This window comes from Maniola jurtina, chromosome 7, assembly GCF_905333055.1.
Source record: "Maniola jurtina chromosome 7, ilManJurt1.1, whole genome shotgun sequence".
NCBI classification, from domain to species: Eukaryota; Metazoa; Arthropoda; class Insecta; order Lepidoptera; family Nymphalidae; genus Maniola; species Maniola jurtina.
The window spans coordinates 13,255,839-13,281,497 of NC_060035.1; the positions used below are offsets into that span (position 1 = coordinate 13,255,839).

The window sequence follows — 25,659 nt, forward strand, 5'->3', positions numbered from 1 at the left end:
ATACCTACCAACAGCAGGTTACAAACTATCACTAAAATACCTCGAACATTTATAATACATGGTCAATGTTAGGAGTTATGTACTATTTATATTGCTATATTTACATAGTATGTACTAGAAAATTACGGCTGATATTCGAAATATCAGTTAATTTTAAGGCCACCTAAAATGCCAAGTGACGGTTGTTAGTATTGCTAAAATCTTAACCACGTCAATTAAAATTTAAAGTTTCCTTTTTCAGTTTTCAGGGTGAATTTATTCAATTTTCTTCTCCATACTTATGAAACCATTTGCTTTGCCGTTTTGTATGCTAACGTTAGCATTTTTATCTTTAATCGAATGTTTTCTCTTATTGTCAGATTTTCCATACGCCTTATAATAGAAGTCATAGAAGAGGTAGTAGAAGAAGATTGAATTGGGAAGAGTGAACACGACGGACCAGCGCGGGTAGCCGCACTCGTAGAAGAGAAGTTGAGAAGAATGTAGAAAAGTGATGCAGAACTGGAGCTGAAAGAAGAATAATCCCATATTAGAAACATGGTTAACAAACAAAAACCAAACGAACAAGGATACTGTAAATTATGGATGTATTTTACGATTAGGATATATCTAATCACATGGATAGATTTATTATGCAAATCTTTTAAAAGTCAAGGTTCAAATTAAATAAAAAATTGCTTTAAGCATGGCAAAAATTAAGTAACCATTAATCAAAAACAATAGGTTATTCGTGTGGTTTTAAATATTGTATACTAGCTGACATCCGCAACTTCGTCCGCGTGGATTTTGGTTTTTGAAATCCCGTGGGAACTCTTTGATTTTCCGGGATAAAAAGTAGCTTATGTGCTAATCCAGGATATTATCTATCTCCATTCCGAATTTCAGCCAAATCCGTCCAGTGGTTTTTGCGTGAAGGAGTAACAAACATACACACACACACACACACAGACACACACATACACACTTTCGCCTTTATAATATTAGTGTGATTCTGTCTATTTTGTGTGATGATTATCATGATAAACGATAATATTTAGATACATATCAAGAGAATAATCGTTCATTCAATTAAAAATAAACATTGTTTTTCAGCTTCTTAGTTATACCATTGTTACGTTAAAAGCTTCATCAAAATCTTACCATTTGCAAAGTAGTGATGTACTTTTTCCAGAACAAGAATCTTTGGTACTGAGGTCCCATGGCAGCCAACATGTAATACGTGTACATAATTATATGTACGAAGGAGTTTATGACTCCTATCAAAGTCCCATGACCTCCGGGGTAGTACTTTGTCGCACCCCATGATATCATGGGCATCACTGTGTGGTGGTATAAATGTAGGAACGTTATCTGACGGTCTTTCTTTCTTATCACGAAGAATACAGTGTCGAGCAGTTCGGACATTTTCGCCAAAAAGTATATGTAGACTCCCCGCGCTACCTGAAATTGGAAATGGGTTAGGGTTAGACCTAAAATGTCCTTCATAAATAATCCATTTCATACTAATACCTATTAGAAATGTGAATGTGTGTCTGTCTGTTTGGCACTCCGTTCATCTGTCTGTCTGTCTGCTAGTTTTCCACGATTGAACAGTTTAACTGATTTTGATGAAATTCGGTACAGGTTATACATCACGGGGACGGACATAGGTTTTTATCCCGTAAAATTAAAGAGTTCACCGGGATTCTTTAAGGTAGTTCGCGGGTAGTTAGAGTTTTAGAGCTGTTTAACTTTATCTTATTTTAGATCACTACTACTATAGATCTACTTAAAGAATAATTAATTAATTACCCTCATAGCTTCAGGTGACTTGGAAAAATCGACTGGTTGACATTTCCAACTGTAAGTCCTCAACCAACCGGCGTCGAGGCCCTGAAAAAATTCAAAAATCACAATTAATTTTGGGTCAAAGAATTTCGGGTTTCAGTAACACTATGGGCAATATTTCTTTTATTTCCTAGTACCTATTTACTTTTCCACGAGGGACCGTATTGCCGGTATTTTTATAGGGTTATTAAAGTAGTGTTATATTAACGTTACCTAAGCAGTAACGATAAAAGTAACGATACCCATACATGCATTAACGTACCGGTATAAATTACCGGTATAATTACCTATTTAATATACCGATAAATAATCCTATCTCGATCTAACGATGCCATATACAAAGTAGCATCTTCGTTCATCCTGTCGGTACCCCGGACCTAAGTAAGACCTAAATAGAATGCCGTAGTCCTAACGACTAGACTATTAGCGATTTTTGACTAAATAAAAAGCGGTCAAGTACGAGTCGGACTCGCACACGAAGGGTTCCGTACCATCATACAAGACTACTACTTTTTAACCCCCGACCCAAAAAGAGGGGTGTTATAAGTTTGACGTGTGTATCTGTCTGTGGCATCGTAGCTCCTAAACTAATGAACCAATTTTAATTTAGTTTTTTTTTTGTTTGAAAGGTGGCTTGATCGAGAGTGTTCTTAGCTATAATCCAAGAAAATCGGTTCAGCCGTTTGAAAGTTATCAGCTCTTTTCTAGTACTTACTGTAACCTTCACTTGTCGAGGGTATTATAAATTTTTAATTTACACTTGTTAATATTTTAAAGTAACATGGCGTTCATTTTGAAATTTTTATTATTTATTGTTATAGCAGCAATGGAAATACACATTCTGTGAAAATTTCAATACTCTACCTATTACGATTCATGAGATATAGCTCGCTGACAGACGGACGGACGAAGATCGGAGGTGTAGTAATATAGGGTCCCGTTGGCAGATATGAATACCTAAAAATTCTTGCGAGTAATTTAACATTCAATTTATTTCTAAACCGTATACAGGTCAATAGCCCAAGATAAAAAGAGCCATTTTTTGTGTGGTACAGGAAACGTGAATTCTTCTCGATTGGCCTCCGGTAGTCGTAATGGAGTCGTCAATCAAAAGTCAACTTTTTGATTGCCTTTTAGAGTGTCTAAAATTAAATAATGATAGGTAAGTTATGTGGCGCAAAGAGCTTAGCTTATAGCTAACCAATAATTTAAGATATTTGTACAGCGAATCGTAAAATTTATTTGAACTGGTTTCATTCAAATTGTTTTTTAGTTGCATAAATAACAGTGAGTTAAAGATATGGTATTTAGTGAATATGATTACACTGATTACAGTATCAGGCATGTAATTGTAAAAGATTATGGTTTTTAAAGATCGGATGGTTTACGAGCCATACTTAGTTATTTACTTTTATACATACTATTGTAATATTATAAATGCGAAAGTGTGTCTGTTTGTTTGTTAGATTTTCATGGCCATCCGTTTTGACGAAAGTTGGTACAAAGATAGCTTTCATCCCAGGGAAGGGCATAAGGCGATGACCTCATTAAGGGATCAACTCATTTAAGTAATGAGCTCATTATGAGATAAGTGCATTAAGGGTGCATGAGACGGGTCTGCCCGAGAAATTCAAATTTAATTTGGTCGCAATTTGTAAATTAATACGACAAAGTGGGCTTATAGCATTCTAATTCCGACAATGGCAGTATCATCTTCACAGGATTACATACAAATCTTTACTTGAAAGTGACCAGTTTAAAAAATTAATCAAAATAATGAGTTTGACATGAGTTACTCACAAATTAGTCGATACTATAACTAATTTCTTGAACTGGACCCGTTCAAGTAAAGGTTTTTGTATAAACCTATGAGGATGATGCTGCCATTGGCGCAATTAAAATGCCATAAGCCTACTTTGTCGTATTAGTTTACAAATTGCAAAAAATCAAATTAAATTTGAATTTCGCGAGCAGACCCGTGTCATGCACCTTAATTTTGAATAATATGTTTAGCCGTCTGTTAATTTCCGCTGAAGCAATACTTATTGATGAAAATTATTAAAGAGATATATTTAAACTGTTTGAAGCCCGACATAGGTTACGTTTTATGCGAAGGCTTGTTTCCCCTGGCACAGTAAGTAAAAGAACCTACAAACCTCGTAAAATAACCAGCAGCTGACGAGGACTTGTATGAAGTTGTAAACCACCAGCGTCTTCTGCATCTGGACGGGCTTCTTGTCGGCCATGTACCGCGGGCCCCATTTCAGCGTAAAATACAGGTATAGGCCGATTATGGTGAGCCCCGGGATGGGGCTTTTGATGAGGAACCAGTCATTGGTCCGAGGATCTGGAAATGAGAAGGTCGTAACTTTAAAAATTAACTCCTTCAAAATACTTAACAGGTACATTTATATGGCAAAGTATACGATTCTTCTGCTTTGACTTTGTGTTATTATCAGCTATAGGTGGTGTACGCTTTGTTACATTTTTTAACCCCCGACCCAAAAAGAGGGGTGTTATAAGTTTGACGTGTGTATCTGTGTATCTGTCTGTGGCATCGTAGCTCCTAAACTAATGAGCCGATTTTAATTTACTTTTTTTGTTTGAAAGGTGGCTTGAAATCCAAGAAAATCGGTTCAGCCGTTTGAAAGTTATCAGCTTGCGACTAGTATGATAATACTTAGGTATCGCCTATCTCTAATGAGGAGTATATTAATATTGTGCCTGAAAGAGCAATTTCAAAATCATTATTTAGAAAAACGACCTCCGAAGATCTCTTAAAATCAATATTATACTTTTTAAATCTGGTGACGTGCATTGAGTTTTTAACTTATCGATAGAGAATTCTGAAACATTGGAACGTGACAGTATGCGCTTTGATAAAAGTTTTTGCGTTATTTGACGCTTGATCACGATCACAATACGTGATAGTCAGTGATGATGTAGTCTTAAATATTTTTATTGCTAACTAGCTGATACCCGCGACTTCGTTTCCGTGGATATAGGTATTTTTAAAATCCCGCGGGAACTCTTTTATTTTCCGGGATAAAAAGTAGCATATGTGTTAATCCGGGGTATAATCTATCTCCATTTCAAAATTTCAGCCAATTTAATCCAGTGGTTTTGCGTAAAAGAGCAACAAACATATACACACCCACCACACAAACACACACACACACACATACGGTAGGATAAACTTTCTGCTTTATAATATTAGTGTGATAACCAGGTTCTATAACGTACCTACCTACACCGTTAAAATTAAAACTATCTTAATCACTTATCTTTGAAGGAAACAGTGTGGTCCACTTAACTTTAAATTATATCCTGACAGTACTAAAGATATCCTGACCAAACAAAGGCACGCGACAGTAAAGATGTTGTCAAGAGTAAAGCACGGAAGAAATGATTTTAAAAGGTCAGGAATAAAGTGCTTCCTGTTTATAAGTGTAAAAGATGACATTACTTAAATAAAACACAAGTGTAAATTAAAAATTTATAACATCCCCGACAAGTGAAGGTTACAAACGGCTGAACCGATTTTATTGGATTATAGCTAAGAACACTCTCGATCAAGCCACCTTTCAAACAAAAAAAACTAAATTAAAATCGGTTCATTAGTTTAGGCGCTACGGTTCCACAGACAGATACACAGATAGACAGACACACAGATACACATTGTTTTAAATTTTCATGGTGCATTATTTTGAAATTCCTATAATATGTTGTTATAGCAACAATAGAAATGATCATTCTGTGAAAATTTCAACTTTCTAACTATTACAGTTCTCGAGATACAGTCCTCTGACAGACAGACGGACAGCGAAGGCTTAGCAATAGCACCTTTGGCACCCAGACCCCAAAAAAAATACCATCATAAAATCCAAGTATCTACGTAATATACTTTTCTCGATCGGTAATAAATACTGTTATCTGGCAAAACAAACAACCGGAAACCATAAGACCTTGACCTGAAGTAAAATGTAAGTATCACCACTTGACTCCACTGACTGTCAAGTGTCAAGTTATTTCCGCTAGCTGACATTACCTACTAGTTAACCAAGGTCAGTTCTTAAACCTCAACGTAAGGGAAATCACCTTATTATAAGTTTCAAATGCAGAAATTCAGAATCTAAATATCACACTAATATTAAAAAGGAGAGAGTTTGTATGTGTGTGTGTGTGTGTATGTTTGTTACTCCTTCACGCAAAAACGACTGGACGGATTGGGCTGAAATTTAGAATGGAGATAGATTATACCCTGGATTAGCACATAGGCTACTTTTTATCCCGGAAAATGAAAGAGTTCCCACGGGAATTTTAAAAACCTACATCCACGCGAACGAAGTCGCGGGTATCAGCTAGTCTATTATATAAAAGTAAAAGCTGACTGACTGACTGACTGATCTACAAACTACTGGACGGATCGGGCTGAAGTTTGACATGCACATAGCTTTTATGACATAGACATCCTCTACCCAAATTTCAGACGCCTATTTTACACCCTTAGGGGTTAAATTTTCAAAAATTCTTTCCTAGTGAATATTTTTACGTCATAATAACTAACTACCTAGGTGCATGCGTTTCAGCTCGATCCGTCCAGTAGTTTGAGCTTTGCGTTGATAGATCATTTAGTCAGTCAGTCAGTCAATCGGTCAGTCAGCCTTTAATTTTATATCCTACTAGCTGACGCCCGCGACTTCGTCCGCGTGGATTTAGGTTTTTCGAAATCCCGTGGAAACTCTTTGGTTTTCCGGGATAAAAAGTAGCCTATGTGCTAATCCAGGATAATTTAATATGAACTTTATACCATAGCAATAAAGCTCAAATTGACTACGTTTTAGTTAGAAATCATTTGTATGGGAAAAAGAAAAGGGCTATTTTTAGGGTTTTTCCAGCAATAATTCTAATTTTTCTCGCCGTAAAAACCATCCTTGAACTTCAACGAACATTTTAAAAAAAGATTTGGCCAAATTGGTCCAGGCGTTGTTGAGTTATGCGCTTACCAACACATTTTGCGATTCATTTTTATATTATAGAAGATTAGACGCGTTCTGTTCCTTATGTATCGCGGACTTCTGCGAACTAAAGTCTGCTTCTATCCAGCAATAGAAAAAGACGTTGGCTCTGAACGGCCCATTGGAAGAGAAATAGCCTCGATAGCTCAACGGTTGAGGAGCGGACTGAATTCCGAAAGGTCGGCGGTTCAAATCCCATCTGTTGCAATATTGTAGTACCCACTCCTGGCACAAGCTTTACGCTTAAATGGAGGGGAAAGGGGAGTATTAGTCATAATAAGCTAATATTCTTTTAAAAAAAAAGATAGTAATTACCAGCTAACTCCACGAATAGACGGTTGTATGTCTTCGCGATGGAGTTGTTGGAGAGCGCCATCTTACTTCCGCTCGCGTGTTCACTTCCGGCTGTCATGAAAGGCTTTCCCGCATTTTTTGACGACTATTCTTTTATTTGGGACCTGGAAATAAGGAAATTAGAGTGTTAAATTGAGTTTTGCTAGTTGTGTTGCTAAAATATTATCAAAACTGGCCCCATGGCTGTCTTAGTTTAGGGGGTAGGACTCCATGAAACTCGAATGTTAATTAATGGTTTTTTTCGAGAACGTTATGGAGAATTTTTAGGTATGCAGGTTTCCTCGAGATGTTTTCTTTCACCGTTAAAGCGAGTGATAATATTTAATTGCTTACAATGCATCCGAGAAGTTGCATGTTCGGGATCGAAAGATCTTTTGAGTAGGAGGCGGCCGTTTTAACCACTACGCTATAACGGCTGGTTAACAAAATAAAATAATTGCAAGACAGGCTTCAATTCAAAGTCGAGTAAGTGAAGTATTTAATATTTCGAAATGTGGACCGAAAGTAGAGTGACAGCACTGTTTACTTTTGTTGTTGTTTGTTATGTAACGAAGGTCGTTTATTGTAACATCCGTCTAGACTCTAGACGCCAAAATCAGGTTAAATTGTTAAATATAACCAACCACCCACGGTTCAATATAAACCCTCTTTATTCCCTGCGAGGAGCTGATGCCTGCGACTTCATTCCGCGTGGATTAAGGTTTTAAAATCCTACGAAACTTTCATTTTCCGGGATACAAAGTAGCCTTTGATGCTTTTTTGAAGTTTTTAAGTATGTACATTCAAAAAATCACGCTAATCCGTTGCTCTATAAGTCAGCATGATTGTAGAACAAATCAACAAACAAACACACTTTCGTGATATGGGTAGTGATCCGAAATTACGAAAAATCAACCTGATACATTTTAAAAGAGACCTCTGTGCAAAATTTCAGCTTTCTAGGTCTCCTTTAGTTTAAATGATAAAAAAGTCGCATTTTTGGCAGTCACACTGGTAGGTAATGTTATTTTGGGTTTTCGGGTCATATAAAAATTCGGAGAATGCTTACTTTTATGTCACAAGCACCGAACCATTATCACTTTCATTAAAATTAATTACTTTATTTATCACAGACTCGGAAGCACGTGCGCTCTTACTGAAAGCTTTGACGCAACTGAGTTTTCCGATTCCCCTTCAGCCTTCAGGCCTTCACCTCCCCTACAGCCTACCCTTAGCGCATTTTTCCACGTACCACTCACGACATGACGCACGACACGATTCCGAGCGCCATACATTACTCTACTTTAAATAGCAAAATTCCACAATCAGTTTTATTTCAGACTAGCCCGCGACTTCATCCACGTGGACTAAACAAGTTACAAACCCCTATTACCCCCTTAGGGGTTGAATTTTCCAAAATCCTTTCTTAGCGTATGCCTACGTCATAATATCTATCTGCATGCCAAACACCTGATCCGTCCGGTATTTTGAGCTTTGCGTTGATAGATCAGTCAGTCAGTCAGTCATCCAGCTTTTCCTGAAAAAAACTCATTCCACAATCAAAAATTATGTAAACAAGACCAGAAATAAAGCATATTTCGTCACGTCCATGATCCAACAACGATTTGTATCGTAGCTATGCCCGTGGACAAACGCCCTTAGGCGCCATTTTGGTTAAGGGAGAGATCGCAAGGGAGGCATGATATACAGGATGCTCTGTTTGTTTAGTTGATAGTTTTTCTGAAAGTTACACTTAATGTAACTCAGATTCGTATCTTTTAGGTTTCCAGCCGTCCAGTCTGTTTGTCCGTCGGTCTGTTTGTCACAGCCATTTAAAAAATAAAACTATAAGAGTTACTGTATTGTTAACATTTTGCAGTAATAGAAACCTACAGACAAAGGCGTTTAGAAGAAATGTTTTTCACGGTGAACATAAAAAGTGAAAGCCAAAATAGTTCTGTCTATCTCCTTCAATGATAGGTACCTCATTTAAATAGGTATTTAAAAAAAAATCATTAGGTTTTGTCAGTTTTGGAAAAAACCATGTTGTTTAAGAGATAAATTACCGCCAAAGTTATTAACAATTCTATATACTCGTACTAATAGTGGGCCCAACCTTTTGCGTGTATGAGTTTTTTTTTTGGCATGCTTTTTTCTTCCAATTATTTTAGTTATCTTGATTCAGCTACCTCATGGTTGGTTAATATAAAAAAAGATTTATTTATTTACTGAAAAATAAAATCAAATAAGTACATTTTCAAATTCATTCAAGGAAATTCGAATATGTGAATCTTACAACAAACTTTCCAATCCCCAATTGCCTTATGGAAGTCTAAGTCCTGAAATCACGGAAAGTCACTCAGAACCATAACTACGTAGAACGTAATGACTCGGATGTAAGTTGTAACATAATTTGTTACAATAATCAACAACCATGACAAAATTGATCTAAGTGGGTATGCTTGCATTGACAATCGCTAAATATCCTAATGGACGTAAAACCCAACTTCTTGTTCAATTAACAATTGCGACTTATTATGACGACTTCTATGACGTCAATTGATGTCAGAGAATTGAGATGGACCATTTAACAGGTAGCATGTGAAAAATCATGCGAAAACATATTTTACATGTAGCACTTGTTAGTATTGATATAGGAGAAATGCTACCTTACTTAAAGTTGCCTGTGAAAAATCACGCAGAAAACTTCACAAAGTTTGAAAGTTATTCCGCTTTATCTTATGCGTTGCGTACCCGAAGGGCGCCAACGGAACTCTATTACTAAGCTCGTCCGTCTGTATGTCTATCTGTCTGTTAGCGGGCTGTATCTCACGAACTATAGTAGCCAGCTAAAATTTTCTCAGAGTGTGTATTTCTATTTCATTAAAAAAGTGGCTGGACCAAACTAGATGATCAAAGCCAAAGACAGGGCGAAGTGGGGTTTTCTGGAGGAGACCTTGACCTGAAAAGAGCTCTTCATTTAAAAAAAAAAATATCGTAATTAATTTTAAATAATATAGGTATTTACTAACGTCTAGTATTTCAAGTTGTTAAATAATCGCATCACATTGTAAAATTAGAGAAGAAATAAAAGGCTTTTTTATTTTTATTTTATTTATTTATTTAGTTACACCGAACACGCTGTATATTTGGATAGCCTATCGCTTACAAAAGAACAATGCATATATCTAACATAAACATATCTAGGTACAAAATAATCTAGACTTATTGTTACTAGGTCATGCCCGCAACTTCATCGGCATGAATTTATGTTTTTCCGGGACAAAAAGTAGCCAATGTCACTTTCCAGGTCTTAAATGATCTTTATGCAAAAAATCAAATCGATCTATCGCTCTTATGCGGCGTGATTGAAGGAAAAACCGACAAACAAACACAAATTCGTATTTAGGTACAAAATTAGTATGATAGTAATATAGATAATTTCTTACCTTACCTAGTCACCGAGAATCTCTGAGCTTGACTGCCGTACCTAAAATTAGTTCCTGATCAACCCATTTCCACCCCACTACTGAGTACGGGTCTCCTCTCAGAATGAGAAGGGTTTAGACCATAGTCTGCCACGCTGGCCTAATGCGGGTTGGCAGACTTCACACAACTTAGAGAACATGGAGAACTCTCAGGCATGCAGGTTTCCTCTCGATGTTTTCCTTCACCGTTAAATCAAGTGATAATTAATTGCTTAAAATTAGTTCAGGAGAATATTATTACCAACTAGTTTAATCTGCTATTGTTCTATCTCATAGGTAGATATAATGCAAAGCAGATTCCATGCATCTTTGACTATAAGCAAGAATTGAAGTGCTAAAAAACTCAATAAACATTGCTGCTAAGCTTGTTCAATGCCTATAAAATATGTATGCTTGGTAGGTGAGTGATAACGAAAGCACTTTATTGGTCAGCAAAATACCTTCCCATTATATTTTGGTACTAAATAAAAACTCGTTTTTGGCCCTTTCTTTTGTTCGCTTCGATTAAGGTCAAAGCACATCGAATTGAAAGCCAACAGATGAATGATTACTATCTCCATGTGAAAAGCAAATAAGTAAGCTTTGTAATTAGTGTCAAAAAACTAAAAAAAAACGTTCTCTACAAACAATGCAGACGATTTTTTATTTAAGTTATTTATCTTCCTAGTTATTTTCCATTTGTGCACCTATGTCAGATTGGTGCCTTAATGCCAATAGTACCTATCTACATTGCATAATAATAATTTATATCCAAATATATACTTTAAAGTTATTAAAACACATTTACATTCATTCGTTCTTAATTCATTACAATGCATTGAAAGATTTGCTAGAGCTGGCAGTCGCTTCTTGTAAAATCTTGTAATCTTGTAAACCACTCTCTGAAAATTTAGGAACCTATTCCGTTTATCCAATTTTGTGGTGTACAATAAAAGTATATTCATTCATTCATTCATTCATCCACCCTAACACAGCCGCCTTAGTGTGCATACTCCGTAACGTGTATCCGTCTCTATTCTGTATTATTCACCCTCAACTAAAACATAATACCTATACAAATTCGCTTTCCAGGGTGGATAGCACGCACGTTTCCGAGTTTACACCCCTAGGGTGTCAGTTAGGGTGTTTAAACGGAATAAGCTGACCATACTAATCCGATGAAGAAATATTCGGGAATCAAACCTGACCTTTTACTTGCATTACTAGTGCAAACAATTATTGAGAAGCTGACAAAATAAACGGTGTAAAATGCACAAAATATAATTCTATTGAAAGAAGCAAACAGCTGAGTAAAAGCTGTTGAAACTTTACTGTAATATGTAATAATAAAATCGTAGTGTTCGAAATCACAAACTTTGGACTCAGTTTTAACATGGTTTTTGGTCGTTTTCCTTAGTCTAAGTTAGTATTCAGTGGCCTAAAAACATCTCAATTAAAGAAAAAGTACAACTATAAAGCTCAATTAATTTACTATGGTAGAAAAAATATAGCAGTCTAATTTCTAGAATCAAAGACAATAAAGAAAGATGTCTCAATGTAGAGCAGGAAGCAAAATGAAACAATGTAAGGAAAATTGCTTTTATTATTGCAAACACTTACTTACATAATAAAGAACAAGGAGGCCGTTGTGAAATATTGTCATAAAACTTCTATAAAATATAATTATTATTATGTTGCACAATGTATATGTATGTATATATGACAATTTGCACGGTAAATCAAAAATTATTATGCATGAAAATAAATAAAAATCTGTTTTAGAATGTACAGGTAAAGCCCTTTTATATGATACCCCACTTGGTATAGTTATTTTACTTTGAAAATTGAAACACATTTTAATTTTTTTGTGATGTAACCACAAATTCACAGTTATCGGACTTGTGCTATAAGAACTACCTATCTGCCAAATTTCATAATTCTAGGTCGACGTGAAGTAGGTTTTCGTGACAGACACGACAGGCGGACAGACTGACAGACAGGCAGACAGACAACAAAGTAATCCGTTTTTCCTTTTGAGGTACGGAACCGTAAAATTATAACCCAGTACGAGTAGGTATCTACTGAAAAAGTTATATCAAGTTTTTGAAGCAACTTTTTTCTCGGTTTGTATGTCGTAAATTGTGGTAAAGCAGTATATTTAAAAGTATTATTTATTGATGATTAGTTAGTAGTTACCCAGTTATTGTAATTATTGGTTTTACAGTGATAACTAATAGATGGTTAGTAGTAATCTATAAATTTAGATTTAAGCCGGATAAACGTTTAAGTGTTTATGATTATTATTACCTAAGTCACGATAGTATGTTAATTGTAAATCAATGATCCTATCGTTAATTATGTACATTTTTATTTTATGGGACTTGTTATGTTACTCGTGTATACTAAACTCTTGCCAATATTATACTTAAGACTCGTTTTTTTCTAAGGCTAGGGACAAATCAAGTGAATCTCTGCGATCAAAAAAACGCACGTGGACTTTCTCTATGCCGAGTTTCTTGCTGTTTCTTCTCTAAAACATTCCAAACCAGTTGTACATTAACTTGACGATTCAAAAGCACTTGTAATTGTCATTTTTAATTTTAGTATTTATATTGTAAAATTTGTTTGTTTTTTATCAACTTAAAACGAAATATTTGATTTTTTTTTAAAGTAATTTAAGAATTTAATATTTTGGTTATTATTCATTTATCTCTTTATTCTATCAATATTATTGTAATTTTTTAATCATATTTTATAATTAATTTTAACCTGTATTCTGTATTTTATAATATTACACGCTCGGAAAAGCAATGTATAATGGAATAAATGAATTTGACTTAGACTTTGGGGTTAGAACAGACCAAGCGCGACGAATGTGCGGCGAGAGTTATAGGAGTAAGTGACTCGCCATGATTTGCCACGATATGGCGAATTATGGCGAATGCACGGTTAGGTATACGGTTCGGTATAAATAAGCAATCACTTCTTTCATATTTCAAAATGGATACCTACAAGCGACGGTATGCAAGATATACAGGCCACAGAGGCAGTATGGCACGGGTATTGCGCATCTGTAACCTCCCGCACCCGCGCTGCGCTATGATCGCTTCTTGTGTGGACCACGCATTAGAATTTGATGCGTAATAATTTAGCAGTCCAAAAGTTTAAAATGTAAAATATAACATTTAAATGGCAGAATGTATGGAAATTTTAATACGTAAATTATTTTGATTCAATTTTTTTTTTATGGATTGCACGTGTTAAAAATAATAAAAATACCTGGATTTCAAACAATCTATGGTAGTGATGATCTAATTGAACCCATACCTTAAATAATTACATCCATACCTCTTGTTAGTTTCTACGTGGCATCGTACCAAAATGCTAAATCGCTTGGCAGCATGACTTTACTGGCAAGGTGTAATCATAAACCAGACTTGCCTCAAACCAGATCCAGACCTGAACCAGTTTAGAAATTATAAATTCCCAAATCGTACCAGCCGGGAATCAAACCTCGTCGTCGTCACTGATTCAAAACTGCAAAAGGTTAAAATGTTTATGGCTATTATATAAATAAGAATATATTATGAATAGTGTTAACTGTTACTATAATTATGGTTATTATGATGAATATCATAAAAAAATTATGATAATATACATAATATCACAAGCGATTATGAGATCGTCAGCTTAAACTATTCATTTTTGATTCATTAACGCACTTTTGTTTCATAATAGAGGCAGAATTTCTACACATTTATTTATCCATACTTAATATTATAAATGCGTAAGTGTGTCTATATGGCTGTCTGTTACACCCTATTCTGAGTATGCACCCTAGGGTAACTATTTTAGGGTGGTTAGTGGATACCCTCTACCTCCCATGACCCCAAAAAATTTGGTTATATGGGCCGAATCGGCGGAGAGCCGCCCCGGTGTTTGCTTTGGGTGTTAACTGAAGCTTATGTATTACTTCAACTAATTTCAACTTTTGACGTAAATTTTTATCTGCCATCAACTAGTGTATCAACCGACCAGAGGTGTTCGCGATCGTCATATTGTAACTATTTATCAAGTTTTGGCGCTAGGCATACTGGTTTTATAGGAAAGGGTCATTCGCTTACCTAACATCCATCAATGGAAAGATTTGAACAACTATTTCGCGTAATCAGTGTTGAAAATAAAGCTAATATGCATAATATTATGTAAGGCCTATCTGATATTAAAATGTCATGAGTGTTCTATGAAATCCTATAAAACGAATATAACCGGGGTCACTACTACCCACCACGAAAGCCGGCGCGTGTGCTTAGCAATAAAATTTCATATTATCTATACAGATATTAAAATTGTAGAAAAGTGGTGTCTGTACAATGGAAATATATAAAAAAAAGTAGCTGGGGTTGTTATTATGTCGATGCCGAACCCGAAATTGTAATTAATTTTTTTTTGTCTGTTTGTCTGTGTGTTTGTGCACGCTAATATCAGAAACGGCTTATTCGATTTAAATACGGTTTCACTAATATATTGTAGTAAGCTTCACTTAACATTTAGTGTTTATTTCATGTCAATCGGTTCATAAATAAAAAAGTTATGTCAATTTAAAGAATCACGGCGAACATTTTTAACGTACAGAGTATATGCTGCCCGAAAAGTCACTATTCCACGCGAACGAAGTCGCGGGCACAGCTAGTCCAAACACAGGGTCCCAAGGTACTGGAATAGCGATCTTACACAGGAAAGCACAGCGTTGGGAGACCCCCCACTAGGTGGAAAGATGACATCGACCCAGCGGTTCCTTGCTACTCAAGCCGCTGGGTTCAGGCACAAGTCCGTGGCACGTGGAAGTCCCTATACCTACAAGAGACCTTAGTCCTGCAATGGATGTCTACCGGCTGATGATGATGATGATTATAGTGAAAAGAAAACTTTTTACAGTCGAGCTTTTTAACCCCCGACCCAAAAAGAGGGGTGTTATAAGTTTGACGTGTGTATCTGTGTGTTTGTGTATCTGGCTGTGGCATCGTAGCTCCTAAAGTAATGAACCGATTTTAATTTACTTTTTTTTGTTTGAAAGGTGGCTTGATCGAGAGTGTTCTTAGCTATAATCCAAAAAAATTGGTTCAGCAGTTTAAAAGTTATCAGCTATTTTCTAGTTTTCTTGTAGAAAAGAAGGTTAGATGACCGTTAGGTTCATAATATTCAAGTGTCAATTGACAAATGTCAATCTGTCAAGATGGACGTTGCCTAGATATACATAATTATTTATTTGAAAATGATTTGTCGGGGGTGTTGAAAATTTTTAATTTACACTTGTTACAAAAATACACTAGGTAGTAGGTATACTAAAAAGTTAAAATTACTCGTGAAAACAAAGCTAATGAGCCTAAATCCGACTGTCCTGCCTTATGTCAGACAGTTCCAAAGTCCACGAGACGATAATGGAAACGATGGAAACATAATATACTTAATCATCTATTGGCATCCAAATTACGCGTATTTGTAAAATTTCAATACAATCGGACTACTGGAAGTTGCTGGAAAACCAGTTTTGACGGAATATACGAACAAGTGATGATAACCTAAAGAGGTGAGAGAGTTTGCCCGCTTTTTCCGTATTTGGCTTTGTAGCATTAAAATCGATGAACCGATTTTAACGCATTTTGGGACCGGTTTAATCGAGAACCGGTATGTGCGTGCGTATGTAAATTAAGTGAATTAGGTAATTCAAAATTGTCTCTTTTTAACCCCCGACCCAAAAAGAGGGATGTGTGATGTGTCTAAGTTTGACGTGTGTATCTGTCTGTGGCATCGTAGCTCCTAAACTAATAAACCGATTTTAATTTAGTTTTTTTTGTTTGCAAGGTAGTTTGATCGACAGTGTCCTTAGCTATAATCCAAGAAAATCGGTTCTGCCGTTTGAAAGCTCTTTTCTAGTTACTATAACCTTCAATTGTCGGGGGTGTTATAATTTTTTAATTTACACTTGTATATATTTAGAAATGACTTTAGATATTATGAGCTTTTTATTTTTTAAATAATAATCTAGATCAATGTGAATGGTAGGTGTAAAAACAGTACACTACAGTTACTGAAATATTCCGATGAGAGATAGTGTTGGAAAGACAGCAAGTACAAAGTCGACTCTCTTTGAAAATGTTGAAATACTTGTTTACGGGTGTTTTTACCGTAATTTTTTATTGTAACGTACTCCACATAAAATAAATACGAAAGTTTTAATGAAACCTACTTTTATGGGCCTGAGACAATTCAGAAAATTATTGATTACTGAAATGATGCCGTGGGAACCGAACCCGGGGTCTTTATAACGCACATCACTGCACCAAAAACAGATACATACCTAATACCTAGTTGAGTCTCTGAAAAATAATTTGAGAAATTTTGAGAGAAAAGAATGGGGGTTGGCTTGTTTGAGATGATGACATCATCTCAACCAAGCCAACCCCTACAAAGAAAGGGTCTCCTCTCAAAATGAGAAGAACGTTCATGGACCATAGTCCACCATGTTGGCCAAGTGTGAATTGGTAGACTTCACACACTTTCAAGAACATTATGGAGAACTTAATAGTTAAGTTACGGTGTGCCCGGGATCGCAACCCAGGAATAAGAGGCCGATTACCCACTTAACCACTGGGCTATCGCCTATCACCACTCTGAAAAATAATAGGCAAGTAAGTATACTTGCTACAGCTATGATAGCCTAGTGGTTAGGACGTTCGACTTCTTATCGGAGGTTGGGGTTCGATCCCGAACATACACCTCTAAATTTTCGGAGTTATGAGCGTTTTATTTTAAATATTTATATAGGTAAGTATATCACTTGCTTTAACGGTGAAGGAAAACATCGTGAGGGAACTTGTTGGCTGAGAGTTCTCCATAACGTTCTCAAAAGTGTGAAGTTTGCCAATTCGCGCTTGACCAGCGTGGTAGACTATGGTCAAAACCCTTCTCATTTTGATAGAAGACCCGTGCTCAGTGAGCCGGTGATGGATTTTTCATGATGAGGTAATTATACTTAATGATCTCGTAATCTATATCGACAAAAGAAGGCTGTTAAGGTATATTAATTTGAATAAAAACATAGAGAATCCTCACAGAGGCTCCTACGCATCATTTTGTAATATGAGTGAGTGTGGTAGGGATTTCCGAACGGTAATCTGTGGACCGCGGTATTTAGGACAGCCAGCGGACCGAAGCAGTGTTGAAACAAGCAAACCTGGAATCTAGACCAAGCAAATATATCGCTTACTGCATTACACTAAAGTTCACATGGACTGCAAATATTATGTTTGCTGGTACTTGTGAAAACCAATTTGAAAGACCTTTCAGGTTTCTTTACTGCACCTTAGGTTGAATAGCTCAAGTTATGGTGGACGGTTGTCTTTAGTAACGTTGGGTGCAAGTATGAATGAAGCTTGCGAAAGGCATACATGGGTGCAAGTGAAGTTAATGTAATGCAAATGTTTGTGCGTGTGATAGTGAGAGTAATGACCCGTGGGTGTTTTTGGTAAAAACGCAAGTTCATGGTCGTCTGGTTATTGTTATTAGGGTTCCGTACCTCAAAAGGAAAAACGGAACCCTTATAGGATCACTTTGTTGTCTGTCTATCTGTCTTTCCGTCCGTCCGTCGTGTCTGTCAAGAAAACCTATAGGGTACTTTCCGTTGACCAGAATCCTGAAATATGGCAGGTAGGTAGGTAAATCTGAAAACCGTGAATTCGTGGTAAAACCATTTAAAAAAAATTGGAACGTGTTTTAATTTTTAAAGTAAGAAAACTATACCAAGTGGGGCATCATATGAAAGGGCTTTGCCTGTTTATTTTAAAACAGGCTTTTATTTATTTTTATGCATAACAGTTTTTGATTTATCGTGCAAAGTGTCTGAAAAATTACCCAAGTAGGTACGGAACCCTCGGTGCGCAAGTTTGACTCGCACTTGGCCGGTTTTTTAAAATGTTTCACTTTTGGTACTGAATCAGCCCGAAATTTGACTTCCCTTCACAGATTACAGTGCAGATTCAGTGACCATTCAGAGATCCATAAAAAATTACATTTTTAAAGTTCCATAGTAAAAAAAGCAGAGTAGCACGCGGTAGTACATTAAAATACTGAACAATTAATTATATTTTTAATAAATTGCACTCGCTTCGCTCGCGTTTTCGTTTTAAGTACCTAGTACCTACTCATTATAAGTAATTATTGTAAGTTTTCACGAGTGATTCACCAGCCCAAAATCATGTACATAGTATCACCCAGTTCATATTTAATCCGTCTATCTGTGTGTCACGCCCATTTTAAAAATAAACTATAAGAGCTGTAGGTACCTATATTTGAAATTTAGTGCAGTTAAGTATGCGAACCTATTACACGCTAGCTATTATTAATAGTAACTCTATGATAACATCTTTCTAAAGCTCCAAACATCTTTATAAATCCAGATAGGCTAAGGTTGACGACAATCATTCTTGATATAAATCAACGATGAGGTCTAAATCGGAACGTGCCTGCCTAGAAGTAGAACTTATCTATGATTATGAAGGTCTTCAAATTATACGTGAAGGTACTCATAGCCATAAAAACGTTGTCTTCGAATGTTGAAATTGATTTTACGCGTTCTTCACACGTTCACCAATTTTAGTGTGCGGTTCAAATTCTTCAACTTGTGGTCGCAGATTTGTGGTTCTCGCGTTTAGTGGTTACGATAAACATTTTGTTATTGACCTAAAACCTATGTTCAATAGGTACTAGCACAAACATAGACAAGTCAAAGTTCAAAACTAAACCTGACTATGTATTTACTTACTTCTTGGATGTAAGAAAAATTCTTACACTGGAAAACAATGCACAAAACCATAAAAACTTATCCACGTAGGTATACCTACAGCTTAACATAGGTGTAAAATCTCAATTTTTTAACCCCCGACTCAAAAAGAGGGGTGTTATAAGTTTGACGTATGTATCTGTGTATCTGTGTAATCTGTGGCATCGTAGCTCCTAAACTAATGAACCGATTTTAATTTAGTTGGTTTTTGTTTGAAAGGTGGCTTAATCAAGAGTGTTCTTAGTTATAATCCAAGAAAATTGGTTCAGCTGTTTGAAAAATATCAGCTCTTTTCTAGTTACTGTAACCTTCACTTGTCGGGGGTGTTATAATTTTTTAATTTACACTTGTTAATTTCTAAAGATCTAGAAACACAATTCAAAATATTTTTATCACGTTTACTACTGTTCCAAATAAGATACCTGTGTTAGAATGATTTAAGCTTCATTTGGTAGCAGGGTTTAAGCCGTGAAAATAAAAACTGTGTTTAGATATCCAATAAATTATATTCTGTCGATGTAATCACATACATCCTTTCATAATAAACTAGCTTCATTTGCAGATAGGTGCTAAAATAAACGTTTTACCCAACAAAATGTCAAGACTCGAAAAAACCGGCCAAGTGCGAGTCAAAGTCGCGCGCCGAGGGTTCCGTACTCGGGTATTTTTTCCGTCATTTTGCACGATAGATCAATAACTGTTATGCCCAAATATCAATAAAAATCGGTTTTAGAATGTACATGTAAAGCCCTTTCATATGATTAATGATACGCAACGTAGAATAGTTATCTTACTTTGAAAATTGAAAATACTAATAATTATTCATTGGTTCATGAACACATTTTATTGTGATGTAACCACAAATTCACAGTTTTCGGATTTCTTCCTTTAGTTGTGCTGTAAGACCTACCTACTTGACAAATTTCATGATTCTAGGTCAACGGGAAGTACCCTATAGGTTTTCTTGACAGATATGACAGACAGACAACAGTGATCCTATAAGGGTTCCATTTTTCTTTTGAGGTACGGAACCCCAAAAATGCGTAGGAGTACAGTTCACGACGGTTGTGAAACTTGTAACAAAATGTCGAGGCTCACCCTGGCCTACACTGGCAGGCGTCAAAGGCTAGGTAGGCTGTGAAATGACTAGGTTTTTAATTTTACGTGTCCCCTTGACAGATGTCGATTTAGGATCAAAATAAGAGTTTCCTTACTCTAGCTCACTCTGGTAAGTAGGAGTCATTGCAAAAATCAGCTGTTTTGGACAACCGTCTTTTGAAATACTCTCATACTAGGTAATATTATAAATGCGACATGCATGCGACATGTGTCTATCTGTTTGTCTGTATGTTACCTTTATTGCAGATCTTAGCAAAAGATACAGAATACTTAGATATAGTTTTCATTAGGCGTAAGCTATTTTTATCCCGGATTTATGTTATAGCGACAATAGAGATAGGTATGCATACTCTCAGTGAAAATTTCAACTCTCTACCTACTACTATTTATGAGATATAGTTCGCTGACAGACAGACAGACGGACGGACAGACCTAGGTCTAGGTATACCATACCATGATACCACTCGACTGAGAACGCTCGTAGGGTAGGGTGTAGTTTGAAGGAGGGTGAAAGTGACGTTGGAAGCTACCCTCCCACAACCCGAGCCTCACGAGCCGAGATGTCTCACTGTAATTTCTCTAACCTACAGTAAGAGGACTCGTGTGAGGTGTTACACCATTACCACACATTGTTATAGAATAGTAAACCCCGTAGATAATTGGCACAGGTCAAATGCACCACATGGGGGACGTCATAACGTCCGACTGTGACGCGAAACAATGCAATTGGCTTCTTTGTTTACTTAGAACGTAATTGGGATAAAATTATAATAACTAGGTAAATAGATAATAAAATTATTAAATGAAAACCTGTGGGGTTTCCAACCTCGACGTGAGCTAATTGTAGATTTTTTTGCACGTGTAACTTGGTATAGATGTTTTATTTCACGAAGACCGCTTGGCTATGTTTGTGTGAGTGCACACATGCACATTGTTTATTGTATACCTATTACCTAGATATATGTAGATTTGAAGTGTTTTTCATGAAAGAGATTTTTTGATCTTTAAAAAATTTCTGACAGTAAGTAGGTACGTGTTTGTCATCGAAGATAATACTATAGGAAGACCCTGGGTACTTCCTTGCAATTATTCCGATCGTCATTCCATAACAGTCAAAATGTCAACAGCTTTGACTCATACTTAACAGGGCTCTCTCCGTCACTTGCTCCATACAATCGTAGTTCCAATTTCATTTGAATATTAAGCAATCAAAGTCCATGAAATTTTGCAGACATATCCTAGAAACTAATATCTATGTCTGTGGTTTTCCAGATTTCTGTTAAAATATTCGGTTTCAAAGTTACGCGGTCTTAAAAATTTACATACATATCTTTGAGCCCCTGTAATTTTAAAACTACATATTTTTAGAAAAATCTAAAACACCACAGACACAGATATTAGTTTTTAGAATATGTCTGCACTTTGGTTGCTTAATATACAAATGAAATTGGAACTACGATTGTATGAAGCGAGTGACGGAGAGAGCCCTGTTAATATAAACCACATATCTCTCGATTTTGCTCTTTTTAAACCTTTCTGCAGTCAATGTCACGCCATAATAATAAAAAAGTAGTGCGTAGTGCGTAATATTTAATTTTATTTAACTTCATTTCCGTAATTCAGTCTCGCATTTTAGTTTAACCTTTCAAGCAGGACTTTTTAAAGCAAAGGTTTTTTAACCTCCGACCCAAAAAGAGGGGTGTTATAAGTTTGACGTGTGTATCTGTGTGTCTGTGTATCTGTGTATCTGTGTATCTGTCTGTGGCATCGTAGCGCCTAAACGAATGAACCGATTTTAATTTAGTTTTTTTTGTTTGAAAGGTGGCTTGATCGAGAGTGTTCTTAGCTATAATCCAAAAAAATTGGTGCAGCCGTTTAAGAGTTATCAGCTCTTTTCTAGTTTTCTTGTAGAAAAGAAGGTTACATAACCGTTAGGTTCATAATATTATGTCAATTGACAAATGTCAAGCTGTCAAGATGGACGTTGCCTTGATACATAATTATTTATTTGAAAATGATGTTTTGGAAAACTCTGATACTTTGGATCGTAGGCGCGGAATAGTCCAAGAAAATCGGTTCAGCCGTTTGAAAGTTATCAGGTCTTTTCGGTCTTTTCTAGTTACTGTAACTTCACTTGTCGGGGGTGTTATAAATTTTTAATTTACACTTGTTAAATATTGTATAGAGGGTTTGTTGACAGATTGAATATGTCACCCGCATGGGGGCAAAATTTTTAAATATAACCTTCGATTAACATAATATGTAGGTATACCCTTTTAACATAGGTCATAGTTAATGATTTTGCTTTATGAAAATAACGCGAGTTTAATAATAATACTAATCTTGAAACCTAAGCAGTCATTGGATTGGTTTAGGGCCATAGCAGATACCATGCTGTTACCGTTAGCGACCGGCGTTTTAATTACTTTCAGAAGCTCGAAATGCCGCCTTTAAACGCTAAAAGACGCGATTCAAAAACAGCGATGTTTCGTGGAAAAGTCGCAAAATCACCGATCACTGACTGATGATATCAAGTAAAGGTTACATACAGTAACTAGAAAAGAGCTGATAACTTTCAAACAGCTGAACCGATTTTCTTGAAAAAAAAACTAAACTAAAATCGGTTCATTAGTTTAGGAACTACGATGCCACAGACAGATACACAGATACACACGTCAAACTCATAACACCCCTTTTTTGGGTTGGGGGTTAAAAAGTAAAACTAATTAAAGGAACTCTTCTTGACACAAGTTTTACAATATACTTGCAAAAGTAAAATCATATCAAACATTCCTAATAACTTTCGTACAAGTAATTTTCATGATATAATTGCCTGCAGGTGCAAGACATACAAGAGGCATATGTCCAGCAGTGGACATCCATCGGTTGTTTATGATGACGATAATGAAAGTAATTTCCTTTTGACTCCTAGCCATCTACGCGGGAGATATTATGGTGCACAAATAATATAATTTAATACTCACGTGGACTCTCTATTCCCTCACTCTCTAGTCCAATGGGACGGCAATCCAAGTTTTCATAAAATATTAATATCAAAAGCTGAGTATGTAAAGAGCCTAAGTCATTTGAACCTTGTATTGCAAAGTGTAAACAACTCTAATGCAAGTTTAGTGATGTAGGCATTTCTCTGCGCAACCCAATGGCCCACTTAAATTGCACAGCGCACATTATTTTATGGTTAATACGTAAAGTTATTGCATACATACCTACTCATAGCATACTCTTAATAGATTTTTTAAACTTGTGTAAAAAAAATAAAAGTAAAACAAACCAAATTTTAACTAAGTACAGTAAATAATACACTGGGAGTCATATTCCGTGGTTAGTCACAAAGGTTGCAACACGATTAAAGGATAAGATATCTGCACTGGTTTGACCTCTCACGTGCATTTCACTTTCCACGCTCATGCTAATACAACCTTTGTGAAAGGTGAGGGATTACACATACAAGTATAATCACTACCCATCCCTACGTATATTATAAACTAGCTGACGCCCGCGACTTCGTCCGCGTGGAATTAGGTTTCTCGAAATCCCGTGGGAACTCTTTGATTTTCCGGGATAAAAAGTAGCCTATGTGCTAATCCAGGATATTATCTATCTCCATTCCGAATTTCAGCCAAATCCGTCCAGTGGTTTTTGCGTGAAGGAGTAACAAACATACACACACACACACACACACACACACACAGACACACACACACACACACATACAAACTTTCGCCTTTATAATATTAGTGTGAAGTGTGATGCGAAAGTGTGTTTGCTTTAGTGGTTTATTGGTTTCTAGTTTGTTGGTTTGTATTTCAATCACATCGTAATAAAGCCAGGGGTCGACGTGATTTTTTGCATGGATATAGGCATGGGCTATTTTTCGTCTCAGGTAATCAAATAATGTCCACGAGTGTTTAAAAACCTAAATCCTGGACGAAGCTGCGATCATCATTTACCTATTAAATAAATGCATAAGAGCGTTTCTTCGTTGATTTGTCCTTCAATCACGTTGCAACGGAGCAACGGACCGACTTGATATTTTTCATGGGTATAGTTAAAGAGCGCGAGGACGTAGGCTACGTTTTATCCCGGATAAAAAATGAAAATTTTAATTGAGTATACCTACCTACGTATTTTTATAGATCCTAGTTATGATCCTAGATCGTAAATAGGTCCTAGATCCTAAATAGGTACTTACCTGTTATTTTTACATCTTTGACAAAGAAAATACATTTTTTTAAATTCGGTGGTAAGTGAAGATGCATCCTAAGATGCTAGCGGACTAACCTAGAAGGGGTATGACAGTTTCATTAAAGTACTATAAGTACTTACCCAGTCGGTTTCTATGCGGTATCGCACCGGAACACTCAATCGCTTGGCGGCATGACTTTGCCGATAGGGTGGTATATAGCCACGGCCGTAGCCTCCCGCCAGGCCAGACCAGACACCATATAGAAAATATAAATTACCAAATTGCCTCTTCTGGAACTCGAACCGGGATCTTCCACTTATAAGACCACAGCGCTTACCACTGCTCCAGAAGGTCGACATAATATAATCTTAGACTTATATCTCATAATAATAATTAGCAATGGGCCAGCGTGGCAGACTATGGCCTAAACCCTTCTCATTCTGAGAGGAGACCCGTACTCAGTAGTGGGGCGGAAATGGGTTGATCATGATGATGATGATGATGAATAATTAGCAAAACAAACATATAATTTGCGTCCATCCTAAGTCCTAACCTAACGTAATGTCATAATACTAGAAAATGTTATGTATATTCGATGTGTGTAATCAACATAATATATAACCCCGAAAGCGAATTGAAATCTATATGTTAAATACGTAATTTATTCTAATATATTCAATTTGCGTTCCAAATAGTAGCAGAGCGTCCATAATGGTAAATTTTCACGAGTTATTTAATTTTTATTTATGGTATAGAAATATATAAAAAGCCTTCGATGACCGAGTTTTCACTAATCGATTTTTTATGTAATAGGTTAACTTGATCTACATCGATTACTAGGATTGA

The 25,659-nt window shown here is 36.1% G+C and overlaps 1 protein-coding gene across 3 annotated transcripts in view; it reads right to left on the bottom strand.

Annotated features, from left to right (window-relative positions):
• Positions 1-239: 239 nt before the first annotated feature.
• Positions 240-25,659, bottom strand: part of LOC123867099 (elongation of very long chain fatty acids protein-like) — a 43,509-nt gene continuing 18,089 nt past the window's right edge. The window contains exons 1-6 of one of the 3 annotated variants that reach the window (XM_045908978.1): positions 8,248-8,347; positions 7,161-7,303; positions 3,984-4,174; positions 1,792-1,872; positions 1,141-1,440; positions 240-507 (exon numbers count right to left, since the gene is read on the bottom strand). In XM_045908978.1, coding sequence (XP_045764934.1) covers positions 256-507; positions 1,141-1,440; positions 1,792-1,872; positions 3,984-4,174; positions 7,161-7,257 — 921 coding nt within the window. In that variant the 5' untranslated portion in view covers positions 7,258-7,303; positions 8,248-8,347 and the 3' untranslated portion in view covers positions 240-255. Of the gene's footprint in view, positions 508-1,140; positions 1,441-1,791; positions 1,873-3,983; positions 4,175-7,160; positions 7,306-8,222; positions 8,348-25,659 lie in introns of those variants that run through there. The other 2 variants (XM_045908979.1, XM_045908977.1) reach the window with 2 other exon arrangements.